Source organism: Haliotis cracherodii, unplaced genomic scaffold (assembly GCF_022045235.1).
Source record: "Haliotis cracherodii isolate W230 unplaced genomic scaffold, xgHalCrac1.p SCAF_5, whole genome shotgun sequence".
NCBI classification, from domain to species: Eukaryota; Metazoa; Mollusca; class Gastropoda; order Lepetellida; family Haliotidae; genus Haliotis; species Haliotis cracherodii.
The window spans coordinates 13,910,529-13,924,222 of NW_027266308.1; the positions used below are offsets into that span (position 1 = coordinate 13,910,529).

Below are 13,694 nucleotides of genomic sequence, written 5' to 3' on the forward strand. Positions count from 1 at the left end.
GACTGATGCCGATTTATAGTGCTAGCTCACTGAGATACCATGCCGCAATTTAACATGAATACCCAACTCAGACACAGTATACTGACTCCGAGCCGGCCAGTCCTTGTTTTAGCCAGTCAGGGTAACAAAAAGTACCATCTTTAAACGTCTTTTGGCTCTCCAGGCGTACGCTCTACGACTAGACCACGGAGGCGGTCAGATACAATTGAAACATGTAGAACGATTCGTGTCATTATTGCGTGACTTTCATTTTATATATATTTCTTATATATAAAATCGTGTTGTCTATATATTTGTAGGATCATGAACATGACTAGATAGCTATCGTGGGTCATCAGATCCCCACAAATGAACCTGTTATCTACATTTCATGACATAACCGCGCACGGGAACATACATGTACGTCCCGCCTGCACCTGCTGTGCGCAGAATCACAACATCGTGACAGGGTTGGTGTTGGTATCATTTGAAACAGAAAGTATATAAGAGGATCAACCAAATGAAGACTTTACTTTGAAAGCTTTTCGCTTAACTCCAGACATGAAAGTAACACTGGTTCTCGTCATTGTCAGCACTATTATTGGTGAGTTGAAGATACTTAGGGCTTTTTATTAGTTAAGTTAGTGTCTACGTTAGCCGATGAGATTTGTTCTGTTCATGTTATTTTTATAATGATAATAGTTCATATTATTCATAGATAATATTATTAATTTGCATTGCGCCTTTTTCCATGCTGGATATCAATGCGTTTTATTTCAGCTCCCTGGGCAATATATAACCTGATCTGCCTATGAGGCACTAGAAGACTAATTGTCACATAACCACCTCACCGAAAGGGGAACCCAATCTGAGTGAACAGAGGCATGTTTCGAACAAAGGCACTAGCCTTTGGAAAACACCACATGTACTACTTGGGCTACAGTGTTGGGCAGGTCCAAGAAACTCTTAGGAAACAAAGCTGCCAAACACACTCAGCCATCCAATTGCTTTCTTCCACAAACTGTGCTTAAAGCCTTGACCTGTGACCTCCAAACAGGATCACGTGCCCCAACTTCTAATGAGATATTGTTTCTTTCGTTCAGCTGTGATCGACAGCGAGCCTTGCAGGGATGACAACGACTGTATCCACACGGTATGTGATAGTACCGGAAGGCTTGCCTGCTCTCATGACATATGTACCTGTCTGGTTGCAGCCAATAGCTGCATCACAGGTAAGTCAGTTTACAAAATAGTGACCATAATAACAGCAGGCAACATATTTCATATGTGAAGGTTTTATTTAGGCATCTGGAAAGGTTCTCCTACAAGAAAAGGTGGTGACTATAAGTCAATAAACAAATTGGGTTTCACGCCGCTGATATAATATTTCAGACAAATGTAGAAGGAACGACAAATATGATACAGAACTAAGATGATTACCATTTTGTTGAAACCATTGGCAATACAAAAAACCCAATCATGGCGAATCTGAGATTCAAACCCACTACTAACGTAGCGTCAGCAAAACCCTTGCACAAAACTGCAAATAAGACATGCCCTTTAAATACAAGCCTGCATCAAATGAATGATGGAATCTAGTTCAAACCTCTGACAAATGTTTTTGTCCTGTGTTGTTAAGAAGGAGGTTTATATTTCAGAAATTTGCAGAGACCGCCCTGACTGCGACACCTGCATCTGTAGAGACACCCATGAAGAACACCACTGCTTCGACGGCCGCTGCCTATGTGGACGTATGGCACCTGTCGGCCCTGGTGGACCTGGCGGACCTGGCGTGTAAGTAACCATAATTACCGCCGGAGGTTGTCAGGCATAGTTTTGGTTGCTACACTTGAATCAGTTTGACGTTTCATTGGCTTTTTAATTACTGTCGAAAGAAAGTTGATGAATTTGTTTGCTTTTTCTGATTGTTTGGTTTTATGTCAGGGGCAAATGTCTAAATTTAGCCTGAATGTGATTTGGGACGTCAACGCTTTGATAGTGTTGGTTCAGAATGTTGGTGAAACACAATATTAGGAATATGATTTTAGTCGTGCATTTGTTGGTAAAACATACACTGTCGTCTTTGTATGGCATGGATATTTGTCTCATCTCATTGCAGTGGTAATACTTAAATCATTCGACATATAGTAACACTATATCAGTCCTGTTTGTTTGTTTGTTTGTTTGTTGTTTAACGCCGCACTCAGCAATAGTCCAGCTATACGACGGCGGTTTATAGCAGTCCTATGCTATGTGTTTGGATATATGGTAAATAATGTAAATGTAAAACGTCGACGTTTAGCAATCAGTATCGATCATCTACCTAAACAGATTTCATTGGGCGTAAAAGGCAAAATTGCAGTGAAAATTATATGAATGGATCACTGAAAATTAATGATGACCCCAGGGGTTCGTTCCGCAAAACGATTGCCATCCACATCCATATTATAGTTCTTACTCCTATTCAATTTCTTACGAAATATTCAATTTTGAAAATGCCACTTTTCATCTACCTTTTTAATTTCAGAGGTAAATAAATCCTGAAAGGAGGAAAACCCATGGAAATTATTCCTACCTTGTTGGATACATACATGTACACATGTGAAATAAACCTACTACTACCATTTACTGGTTTGTTTTGATGCTGAATATGTTTACTCTTATTGAATTGATGCGTTACCTGCTTATACCTATGGAGAACATCCTGTGGTTATTCCGTGTTTCTAACCTATCCTCGTCAGATCAAGATACAATGTTCGGATCTGGATTGGCTAGATTTACGTGATGTCGATTTTCATACAGTCGCGACTCTCAAAGGGACGACATGTATTGGGTGGACAGGCCCGGTGGCTTAGTTGATTGATCAACCGATGATCTGTCTGCTTCATACTCGACACATGCCCAAATAGTGTAAGTAAACCTTCGATTGGTAGGTTGGTTTGTTGTTTAACGCCGCACTCAGCATTATATCAGGTGTATGACGGCGGTCTGTAAATAATCGAGTCTGGACCAGACAATCCAGTGATTAACATCATAAGCATCGATCCACGCATTTGGGATCGATGACCTGCATCAAGTCAGCAAGCCTGACCACCCGATCCCGTTAGTCGCCTTTTACGACAAGCATAGTCACCTTTTTACGGCAAGCATGGTTTGCTGAAGACCCCGGAATCTTCGCGGGACTGAAAACCTTAGTGACAACATTGCTGGGATTCAAAAGATCGATTTCATGAACCTTGGCGTTTCGAAAATATTGTAAATAAAAGCGACAGAGGACAATTCCTTAATCAATGGAAATCTCTATTTAAAGTTTCCAACTAAATCATAAGGTTGTGTTTACGAGTGATGAAAGTGCAGCCGTTTCGTGAAAAATTATGTACTTTGTGGTGAAAACATGAAACTTAGTACAGTCGTAGGTGATGACATTCGAAATAGTTAAAGATATGGGGCCACCCAAAAAATCCAACATGGCCTCCTTAGAGTGAGTGAGTGAGTGAGTGAGTGAGTGAGTGAGTGAGTGAGTTGGGTTTAACGCCGCTTTTAACATTATTCCAGTTATATCACGGCGTGTCAGCTTAATGTGGGAGGAAAGCCCGAAGTGATGCAGGTCTCAGACGTTTACCACTTCTGTGAAACCCACGAGCACGGGTATGGTGCTGACAATAGACGCGGCCGGGGATCGAACCCCGGACCTTCCGCTCTCCGGGCCGACGCTCTACGAATAGACCACGGAGGCGGTCAGATACAATTGAAACATGTAGAAAAAATCGTGTAATTATTGCGTGACTTTCTTTTTATATATATACACGATTGCCATCCTTGCCATTTCTTATATATAAAATCGTGTTGTCTATATATTTGTAGGACCATGAACATGACTAGATAGCTATCGTTGGTCATCAGATCCCCACAAATGAACCTGTTATCTACATTTCATGACATAACCGCGCACGGGAACATTAGTCCTGCGTGCACCTGCTGTGCGCAGAATCACAACATCGTGACTGGCTGACAGGGTTGGTGTTGGTATCATTTGAAACAGAAAGTATATAAGAGGATCAACCAAATGAAGACTTTACTTTGAAAGCTTTTCGCTTAACTCCAGACATGAAAGTAACACTGGTTCTCGTCATTGTCAGCACTATTATTGGTGAGTTGAAGATACTTATGGCTTTTTATTAGTTAAGTTAGTGTCTACGTTAGCCGATGAGATTTGTTCTGTTCATGTTATTTTTATAATGATAATAGTTCATATTATTCATAGATAATATTATTAATTTGCATTGCGCCTTTTTCCATGCTGGATATCAATGCGTTTTATTTCAGCTCCCTGGACAATATATAACCTGATCTGCCTATGAGGCACTAGAAGACTAATTGTCACATAACCACCTCACCGAAAGGGGAACCCAATCTGAGTGAACAGAGGCATGTTTCGAACAAAGGCACTAGCCTTTGGAAAACACCACATGTACTACTTGGGCTACAGTGTTGGGCAGGTCCAAGAAACTCTTAGGAAACAAAGCTGCCAAACACGTTCAGCCATCCAATTGCTTTCTTCCACAAACTGTGCTTAAAGCCTTGACCTGTGACCTCCAAACAGGATCACGTGCCCCAACTTCTAATGAGATATTGTTTCTTTCGTTCAGCTGTGATCGACAGCGAGCCTTGCAGGGATGACAACGACTGTATCCACACGGTATGTGATAGTACCGGAAGGCTTGCCTGCTCTCATGACATATGTACCTGTCTGGTTGCAGCCAATAGCTGCATCACAGGTAAGTCAGTTTACAAAATAGTGACCATAATAACTGCAGGCAACATATTTCATATGTGAAGGTTTTATTTAGGCATCTGGAAAGGTTCTCCTACAAGAAAAGGTGGTGACTATAAGTCAATAAACAAATTGGGTTTCACGCCGCTGATATAATATTTCAGACAAATGTAGAAGGAACGACAAATATGATACAGAACTAAGATGATTACCATTTTGTTGAAACCATTGGCAATACAAAAAACACAATCATGGCGAATCTGTGATTCAAACCCACTACTAACGTAGCGTCAGCAAAACCCTTGCACAAAACTGCAAATAAGACATGCCCTTTAAATACAAGCCTGCATCAAATGAATGATGGAATCTAGTTCAAACCTCTGACAAATGTTTTTGTCCTGTGTTGTTAAGAAGGAGGTTTATATTTCAGAAACTTGCAGAGACCGCCCTGACTGCGACACCTGCATCTGTAGAGACACCCATGAAGAACACCACTGCTTCGACGGCCGCTGCCTATGTGGACGTATGGCACCTGTCGGCCCTGGTGGACCTGGCGGACCTGGCGTGTAAGTAACCATAATTACCGCCGGAGGTTGTCAGGCATAGTTTTGGTTGCTACACTTGAATCAGTTTGACGTTTCATTGGCTTTTTAATTACTGTCGAAAGAAAGTTGATGAATTTGTTTGCTTTTTCTGATTGTTTGGTTTTATGTCAGGGGCAAATGTCTAAATTTAGCCTGAATGTGATTTGGGACGTCAACGCTTTGATAGTGTTGGTTCAGAATGTTGGTGAAACACAATATTAGGAATATGATTTTAGTCGTGCATTTGTTGGTAAAACATACACAGTCGTCTTTGTATGGCATGGGTATTTGTCTCATCTCATTGCAGTGGTAATACTTAAATCATTCGACATATAGTAACACTATATCAGTCCTGTTTGTTTGTTTGTTTGTTTGTTTGTTGTTTAACGCCGCACTCAGCAATAGTCCAGCTATACGACGGCGGTTTATAGCAGTCCTATGCTATGTGTTTGGATATATGGTAAATAATGTAAATGTGAAACGTCGACGTTTAGCAATCAGTATCGATCATCTACCTAAACAGATTTCATTGGGCGTAAAAGGCAAAATTGCAGTGAAAATTATATGAATGGATCACTGAAAATTAATGATGACCCCAGGGGTTCGTTCCGCAAAACGATTGCCATCCACATCCATATTATAGTTCTTACTCCAATTCAATTTCTTACGAAATATTCAATTTTGAAAATGCCACTTTTCATCTACCTTTTTAATTTCAGAGGTAAATAAATCCTGAAAGGAGGAAAACCCATGGAAATTATTCCTACCTTGTTGGATACATACATGTACACATGTGAAATAAACCTACTACTACCATTTACTGGTTTGTTTTGATGCTGAATATGTTTACTCTTATTGAATTGATGCGTTACCTGCTTATACCTATGGAGAACATCCTGTGGTTATTCCGTGTTTCTAACCTATCCTCGTCAGATCAAGATACAATGTTCGGATCTGGATTGGCTAGATTTACGTGATGTCGATTTTCATACAGTCGCGACTCTCAAAGGGACGACATGTATTGGGTGGACAGGCCCGGTGGCTTAGTTGATTGATCAACCGATGATCTGTCTGCTTCATACTCGACACATGCCCAAATGGTGTAAGTAAACCTTCGATTGGTAGGTTGGTTTGTTGTTTAACGCCGCACTCAGCATTATATCAGGTGTATGACGGCGGTCTGTAAATAATCGAGTCTGGACCAGACAATCCAGTGATTAACATCATAAGCATCGATCCACGCATTTGGGATCGATGACCTGCATCAAGTCAGCAAGCCTGACCACCCGATCCCGTTAGTCGCCTTTTACGACAAGCATAGTCACCTTTTTACGGCAAGCATGGTTTGCTGAAGACCCCGGAATCTTCGCGGGACTGAAAACCTTAGTGACAACATTGCTGGGATACAAAAGATCGATTTCATGAACCTTGGCGTTTCGAAAATATTGTAAATAAAAGCGACAGAGGACAATTCCTTAATCAATGGAAATCTCTATTTAAAGTTTCCAACTAAATCATAAGGTTGTGTTTACGAGTGATGAAAGTGCAGCCGTTTCGTGAAAAATTATGTACTTTGTGGTGAAAACATGAAACTTAGTACAGTCGTAGGTGATGACATTCGAAATAGTTAAAGATATGGGGCCACCCAAAAAATCCAACATGGCCTCCTTAGAGTGAGTGAGTGAGTGAGTGAGTTGGGTTTAACGCCGCTTTTAACATTATTCCAGTTATATCACGGCGTGTCAGCTTAATGTGGGAGGAAAGCCCGAAGTGATGCAGGTCTCAGACGTTTACCACTTCTGTGAAACCCACGAGCACGGGTATGGTGCTGACAATAGACGCGGCCGGGGATCGAACCCCGGACCTTCCGCTCTCCGGGCCGACGCTCTACGAATAGACCACGGAGGCGGTCAGATACAATTGAAACATGTAGAAAAAATCGTGTAATTATTGCGTGACTTTCTTTTTATATATATACACGATTGCCATCCTTGCCATTTCTTATATATAAAATCGTGTTGTCTATATATTTGTAGGACCATGAACATGACTAGATAGCTATCGTGGGTCATCAGATCCCCACAAATGAACCTGTTATCTACATTTCATGACATAACCGCGCACGGGAACATTAGTCCTGCGTGCACCTGCTGTGCGCAGAATCACAACATCGTGACTGGCTGACAGGGTTGGTGTTGGTATCATTTGAAACAGAAAGTATATAAGAGGATCAACCAAATGAAGACTTTACTTTGAAAGCTTTTCGCTTAACTCCAGACATGAAAGTAACACTGGTTCTCGTCATTGTCAGCACTATTATTGGTGAGTTGAAGATACTTATGGCTTTTTATTAGTTAAGTCAGTGTCTACGTTAGCCGATGAGATTTGTTCTGTTCATGTTATTTTTATAATGATAATAGTTCATATTATTCATAGATAATATTATTAATTTGCATTGCGCCTTTTTCCATGCTGGATATCAATGCGTTTTATTTCAGCTCCCTGGACAATATATAACCTGATCTGCCTATGAGGCACTAGAAGACTAATTGTCACATAACCACCTCACCGAAAGGGGAACCCAATCTGAGTGAACAGAGGCATGTTTTGAACAAAGGCACTAGCCTTTGGAAAACACCACATGTACTACTTGGGCTACAGTGTTGGGCAGGTCCAAGAAACTCTTAGGAAACAAAGCTGCCAAACACGTTCAGCCATCCAATTGCTTTCTTCCACAAACTGTGCTTAAAGCCTTGACCTGTGACCTCCAAACAGGATCACGTGCCCCAACTTCTAATGAGATATTGTTTCTTTCGTTCAGCTGTGATCGACAGCGAGCCTTGCAGGGATGACAACGACTGTATCCACACGGTATGTGATAGTACCGGAAGGCTTGCCTGCTCTCATGACATATGTACCTGTCTGGTTGCAGCCAATAGCTGCATCACAGGTAAGTCAGTTTACAAAATAGTGACCATAATAACTGCAGGCAACATATTTCATATGTGAAGGTTTTATTTAGGCATCTGGAAAGGTTCTCCTACAAGAAAAGGTGGTGACTATAAGTCAATAAACAAATTGGGTTTCACGCCGCTGATATAATATTTCAGACAAATGTAGAAGGAACGACAAATATGATACAGAACTAAGATGATTACCATTTTGTTGAAACCATTGGCAATACAAAAAACCCAATCATGGCGAATCTGTGATTCAAACCCACTACTAACGTAGCGTCAGCAAAACCCTTGCACAAAACTGCAAATAAGACATGCCCTTTAAATACAAGCCTGCATCAAATGAATGATGGAATCTAGTTCAAACCTCTGACAAATGTTTTTGTCCTGTGTTGTTAAGAAGGAGGTTTATATTTCAGAAATTTGCAGAGACCGCCCTGACTGCGACACCTGCATCTGTAGAGACACCCATGAAGAACACCACTGCTTCGACGGCCGCTGCCTATGTGGACGTATGGCACCTGTTGGCCCTGGTGGACCTGGCGGACCTGGCGTGTAAGTAACCATAATTACCGCCGGAGGTTGTCAGGCATAGTTTTGGTTGCTACACTTGAATCAGTTTGACGTTTCATTGGCTTTTTAATTACTGTCGAAAGAAAGTTGATGAATTTGTTTGCTTTTTCTGATTGTTTGGTTTTATGTCAGGGGCAAATGTCTAAATTTAGCCTGAATGTGATTTGGGACGTCAACGCTTTGATAGTGTTGGTTCAGAATGTTGGTGAAACACAATATTAGGAATATGATTTTAGTCGTGCATTTGTTGGTAAAACATACACAGTCGTCTTTGTATGGCATGGGTATTTGTCTCATCTCATTGCAGTGGTAATACTTAAATCATTCGACATATAGTAACACTATATCAGTCCTGTTTGTTTGTTTGTTTGTTTGTTTGTTGTTTAACGCCGCACTCAGCAATAGTCCAGCTATACGACGGCGGTTTATAGCAGTCCTATGCTATGTGTTTGGATATATGGTAAATAATGTAAATGTAAAACGTCGACGTTTAGCAATCAGTATCGATCATCTACCTAAACAGATTTCATTGGGCGTAAAAGGCAAAATTGCAGTGAAAATTATATGAATGGATCACTGAAAATTAATGATGACCCCAGGGGTTCGTTCCGCAAAACGATTGCCATCCACATCCATATTATAGTTCTTACTCCAATTCAATTTCTTACGAAATATTCAATTTTGAAAATGCCACTTTTCATCTACCTTTTTAATTTCAGAGGTAAATAAATCCTGAAAGGAGGAAAACCCATGGAAATTATTCCTACCTTGTTGGATACATACATGTACACATGTGAAATAAACCTACTACTACCATTTACTGGTTTGTTTTGATGCTGAATATGTTTACTCTTATTGAATTGATGCGTTACCTGCTTATACCTATGGAGAACATCCTGTGGTTATTCCGTGTTTCTAACCTATCCTCGTCAGATCAAGATACAATGTTCGGATCTGGATTGGCTAGATTTACGTGATGTCGATTTTCATACAGTCGCGACTCTCAAAGGGACGACATGTATTGGGTGGACAGGCCCGGTGGCTTAGTTGATTGATCAACCGATGATCTGTCTGCTTCATACTCGACACATGCCCAAATGGTGTAAGTAAACCTTCGATTGGTAGGTTGGTTTGTTGTTTAACGCCGCACTCAGCATTATATCAGGTGTATGACGGCGGTCTGTAAATAATCGAGTCTGGACCAGACAATCCAGTGATTAACATCATAAGCATCGATCCACGCATTTGGGATCGATGACCTGCATCAAGTCAGCAAGCCTGACCACCCGATCCCGTTAGTCGCCTTTTACGACAAGCATAGTCACCTTTTTACGGCAAGCATGGTTTGCTGAAGACCCCGGAATCTTCGCGGGACTGAAAACCTTAGTGACAACATTGCTGGGATACAAAAGATCGATTTCATGAACCTTGGCGTTTCGAAAATATTGTAAATAAAAGCGACAGAGGACAATTCCTTAATCAATGGAAATCTCTATTTAAAGTTTCCAACTAAATCATAAGGTTGTGTTTACGAGTGATGAAAGTGCAGCCGTTTCGTGAAAAATTATGTACTTTGTGGTGAAAACATGAAACTTAGTACAGTCGTAGGTGATGACATTCGAAATAGTTAAAGATATGGGGCCACCCAAAAAATCCAACATGGCCTCCTTAGAGTGAGTGAGTGAGTGAGTGAGTGAGTGAGTGAGTGAGTTGGGTTTAACGCCGCTTTTAACATTATTCCAGTTATATCACGGCGTGTCAGCTTAATGTGGGAGGAAAGCCCGAAGTGATGCAGGTCTCAGACGTTTACCACTTCTGTGAAACCCACGAGCACGGGTATGGTGCTGACAATAGACGCGGCCGGGGATCGAACCCCGGACCTTCCGCTCTCCGGGCCGACGCTCTACGAATAGACCACGGAGGCGGTCAGATACAATTGAAACATGTAGAAAAAATCGTGTAATTATTGCGTGACTTTCTTTTTATATATATACACGATTGCCATCCTTGCCATTTCTTATATATAAAATCGTGTTGTCTATATATTTGTAGGACCATGAACATGACTAGATAGCTATCGTGGGTCATCAGATCCCCACAAATGAACCTGTTATCTACATTTCATGACATAACCGCGCACGGGAACATACATGTACGTCCCGCCTGCACCTGCTGTGCGCAGAATCACAACATCGTGACTGGCTGACAGGGTTGGTGTTGGTATCATTTGAAACAGAAAGTATATAAGAGGATCAACCAAATGAAGACTTTACTTTGAAAGCTTTTCGCTTAACTCCAGACATGAAAGTAACACTGGTTCTCGTCATTGTCAGCACTATTATTGGTGAGTTGAAGATACTTATGGCTTTTTATTTGTTAAGTTAGTGTCTACGTTAGCCGATGAGATTTGTTCTGTTCATGTTATTTTTATAATGATAATAGTTCATATTATTCATAGATAATATTATTAATTTGCATTGCGCCTTTTTCCATGCTGGATATCAATGCGTTTTATTTCAGCTCCCTGGGCAATATATAACCTGATCTGCCTATGAGGCACTAGAAGACTAATTGTCACATAACCACCTCACCGAAAGGGGAACCCAATCTGAGTGAACAGAGGCATGTTTCGAACAAAGGCACTAGCCTTTGGAAAACACCACATGTACTACTTGGGCTACAGTGTTGGGCAGGTCCAAGAAACTCTTAGGAAACAAAGCTGCCAAACACGCTCAGCCATCCAATTGCTTTCTTCCACAAACTGTGCTTAAAGCCTTGACCTGTGACCTCCAAACAGGATCACGTGCCCCAACTTCTAATGAGATATTGTTTCTTTCGTTCAGCTGTGATCGACAGCGAGCCTTGCAGGGATGACAACGACTGTATCCACACGGTATGTGATAGTACCGGAAGGCTTGCCTGCTCTCATGACATATGTACCTGTCTGGTTGCAGCCAATAGCTGCATCACAGGTAAGTCAGTTTACAAAATAGTGACCATAATAACTGCAGGCAACATATTTCATATGTGAAGGTTTTATTTAGGCATCTGGAAAGGTTCTCCTACAAGAAAAGGTGGTGACTATAAGTCAATAAACAAATTGGGTTTCACGCCGCTGATATAATATTTCAGACAAATGTAGAAGGAACGACAAATATGATACAGAACTAAGATGATTACCATTTTGTTGAAACCATTGGCAATACAAAAAACACAATCATGGCGAATCTGTGATTCAAACCCACTACTAACGTAGCGTCAGCAAAACCCTTGCACAAAACTGCAAATAAGACATGCCCTTTAAATACAAGCCTGCATCAAATGAATGATGGAATCTAGTTCAAACCTCTGACAAATGTTTTTGTCCTGTGTTGTTAAGAAGGAGGTTTATATTTCAGAAACTTGCAGAGACCGCCCTGACTGCGACACCTGCATCTGTAGAGACACCCATGAAGAACACCACTGCTTCGACGGCCGCTGCCTATGTGGACGTATGGCACCTGTCGGCCCTGGTGGACCTGGCGGACCTGGCGTGTAAGTAACCATAATTACCGCCGGAGGTTGTCAGGCATAGTTTTGGTTGCTACACTTGAATCAGTTTGACGTTTCATTGGCTTTTTAATTACTGTCGAAAGAAAGTTGATGAATTTGTTTGCTTTTTCTGATTGTTTGGTTTTATGTCAGGGGCAAATGTCTAAATTTAGCCTGAATGTGATTTGGGACGTCAACGCTTTGATAGTGTTGGTTCAGAATGTTGGTGAAACACAATATTAGGAATATGATTTTAGTCGTGCATTTGTTGGTAAAACATACACAGTCGTCTTTGTATGGCATGGGTATTTGTCTCATCTCATTGCAGTGGTAATACTTAAATCATTCGACATATAGTAACACTATATCAGTCCTGTTTGTTTGTTTGTTTGTTGTTTAACGCCGCACTCAGCAATAGTCTAGCTATACGACGGCGGTTTATAGCAGTCCTATGCTATGTGTTTGGATATATGGTAAATAATGTAAATGTAAAACGTCGACGTTTAGCAATCAGTATCGATCATCTACCTAAACAGATTTCATTGGGCGTAAAAGGCAAAATTGCAGTGAAAATTATATGAATGGATCACTGAAAATTAATGATGACCCCAGGGGTTCGTTCCGCAAAACGATTGCCATCCACATCCATATTATAGTTCTTACTCCAATTCAATTTCTTACGAAATATTCAATTTTGAAAATGCCACTTTTCATCTACCTTTTTAATTTCAGAGGTAAATAAATCCTGAAAGGAGGAAAACCCATGGAAATTATTCCTACCTTGTTGGATACATACATGTACACATGTGAAATAAACCTACTACTACCATTTACTGGTTTGTTTTGATGCTGAATATGTTTACTCTTATTGAATTGATGCGTTACCTGCTTATACCTATGGAGAACATCCTGTGGTTATTCCGTGTTTCTAACCTATCCTCGTCAGATCAAGATACAATGTTCGGATCTGGATTGGCTAGATTTACGTGATGTCGATTTTCATACAGTCGCGACTCTCAAAGGGACGACATGTATTGGGTGGACAGGCCCGGTGGCTTAGTTGATTGATCAACCGATGATCTGTCTGCTTCATACTCGACACATGCCCAAATGGTGTAAGTAAACCTTCGATTGGTAGGTTGGTTTGTTGTTTAACGCCGCACTCAGCATTATATCAGGTGTATGACGGCGGTCTGTAAATAATCGAGTCTGGACCAGACAATCCAGTGATTAACATCATAAGCATCGATCCACGCATTTGGGATCGATGACCTGCATCAAGTCAGCAAGCCTGAC

The 13,694-nt window shown here is 41.0% G+C and overlaps 4 protein-coding genes across 4 annotated transcripts; all 4 read left to right on the plus strand.

The window, feature by feature from the left end:
* Positions 1–425: 425 nt before the first annotated feature.
* On the plus strand, positions 426–2,607 carry LOC139443058 (uncharacterized). The gene is made up of 4 exons (XM_071223979.1): positions 426–583; positions 1,083–1,211; positions 1,638–1,773; positions 2,507–2,607. Exons 1-4 carry the CDS (start codon positions 541–543, stop codon positions 2,514–2,516), a joined length of 318 nt encoding a protein of 105 aa, XP_071080080.1. The 5' UTR covers positions 426–540; the 3' UTR covers positions 2,517–2,607.
* Positions 2,608–4,009: 1,402 nt separating this feature from the next.
* On the plus strand, positions 4,010–6,157 carry LOC139443405 (uncharacterized). Its single transcript, XM_071224393.1, has 4 exons — positions 4,010–4,129; positions 4,629–4,757; positions 5,184–5,319; positions 6,057–6,157. Exons 1-4 carry the CDS (start codon positions 4,087–4,089, stop codon positions 6,064–6,066), a joined length of 318 nt encoding a protein of 105 aa, XP_071080494.1. The 5' UTR covers positions 4,010–4,086; the 3' UTR covers positions 6,067–6,157.
* Positions 6,158–7,466: 1,309 nt separating this feature from the next.
* LOC139443892 (uncharacterized) lies at positions 7,467–9,687 on the plus strand. The gene is made up of 4 exons (XM_071224779.1): positions 7,467–7,659; positions 8,159–8,287; positions 8,714–8,849; positions 9,587–9,687. Exons 1-4 carry the CDS (start codon positions 7,617–7,619, stop codon positions 9,594–9,596), a joined length of 318 nt encoding a protein of 105 aa, XP_071080880.1. The 5' UTR covers positions 7,467–7,616; the 3' UTR covers positions 9,597–9,687.
* A 1,404-nt stretch (positions 9,688–11,091) lies between these two features.
* Positions 11,092–13,231, plus strand: LOC139443308 (uncharacterized). Its single transcript, XM_071224287.1, has 4 exons — positions 11,092–11,211; positions 11,711–11,839; positions 12,266–12,401; positions 13,131–13,231. The coding sequence occupies exons 1-4, from the start codon at positions 11,169–11,171 to the stop codon at positions 13,138–13,140; spliced, it is 318 nt and encodes a 105-aa protein (XP_071080388.1). The 5' UTR covers positions 11,092–11,168; the 3' UTR covers positions 13,141–13,231.
* The last annotated feature ends 463 nt before the right edge of the window (positions 13,232–13,694 follow it).

What these genes read in the sequence shown, in the direction of transcription:
- LOC139443892 (XM_071224779.1), top strand. Translation starts at nt 7,617, where the DNA reads ATGAAAGTAACACTGGTTCTCGTCATTGTCAGCACTATTATTG. An exon ending in CATTGTCAGCACTATTATTG is followed by an intron (nt 7,660 to 8,158) that starts GTGAGTTGAAGA and finishes TCTTTCGTTCAG; the next exon opens with CTGTGATCGACAGCGAGCCT. An exon ending in AGCCAATAGCTGCATCACAG is followed by an intron (nt 8,288 to 8,713) that starts GTAAGTCAGTTT and finishes TTTATATTTCAG; the next exon opens with AAATTTGCAGAGACCGCCCT.
- LOC139443405 (XM_071224393.1), top strand. Translation starts at nt 4,087, where the DNA reads ATGAAAGTAACACTGGTTCTCGTCATTGTCAGCACTATTATTG. An exon ending in CATTGTCAGCACTATTATTG is followed by an intron (nt 4,130 to 4,628) that starts GTGAGTTGAAGA and finishes TCTTTCGTTCAG; the next exon opens with CTGTGATCGACAGCGAGCCT. An exon ending in AGCCAATAGCTGCATCACAG is followed by an intron (nt 4,758 to 5,183) that starts GTAAGTCAGTTT and finishes TTTATATTTCAG; the next exon opens with AAACTTGCAGAGACCGCCCT.
- LOC139443308 (XM_071224287.1), top strand. Translation starts at nt 11,169, where the DNA reads ATGAAAGTAACACTGGTTCTCGTCATTGTCAGCACTATTATTG. An exon ending in CATTGTCAGCACTATTATTG is followed by an intron (nt 11,212 to 11,710) that starts GTGAGTTGAAGA and finishes TCTTTCGTTCAG; the next exon opens with CTGTGATCGACAGCGAGCCT. An exon ending in AGCCAATAGCTGCATCACAG is followed by an intron (nt 11,840 to 12,265) that starts GTAAGTCAGTTT and finishes TTTATATTTCAG; the next exon opens with AAACTTGCAGAGACCGCCCT.
- LOC139443058 (XM_071223979.1), top strand. Translation starts at nt 541, where the DNA reads ATGAAAGTAACACTGGTTCTCGTCATTGTCAGCACTATTATTG. An exon ending in CATTGTCAGCACTATTATTG is followed by an intron (nt 584 to 1,082) that starts GTGAGTTGAAGA and finishes TCTTTCGTTCAG; the next exon opens with CTGTGATCGACAGCGAGCCT. An exon ending in AGCCAATAGCTGCATCACAG is followed by an intron (nt 1,212 to 1,637) that starts GTAAGTCAGTTT and finishes TTTATATTTCAG; the next exon opens with AAATTTGCAGAGACCGCCCT.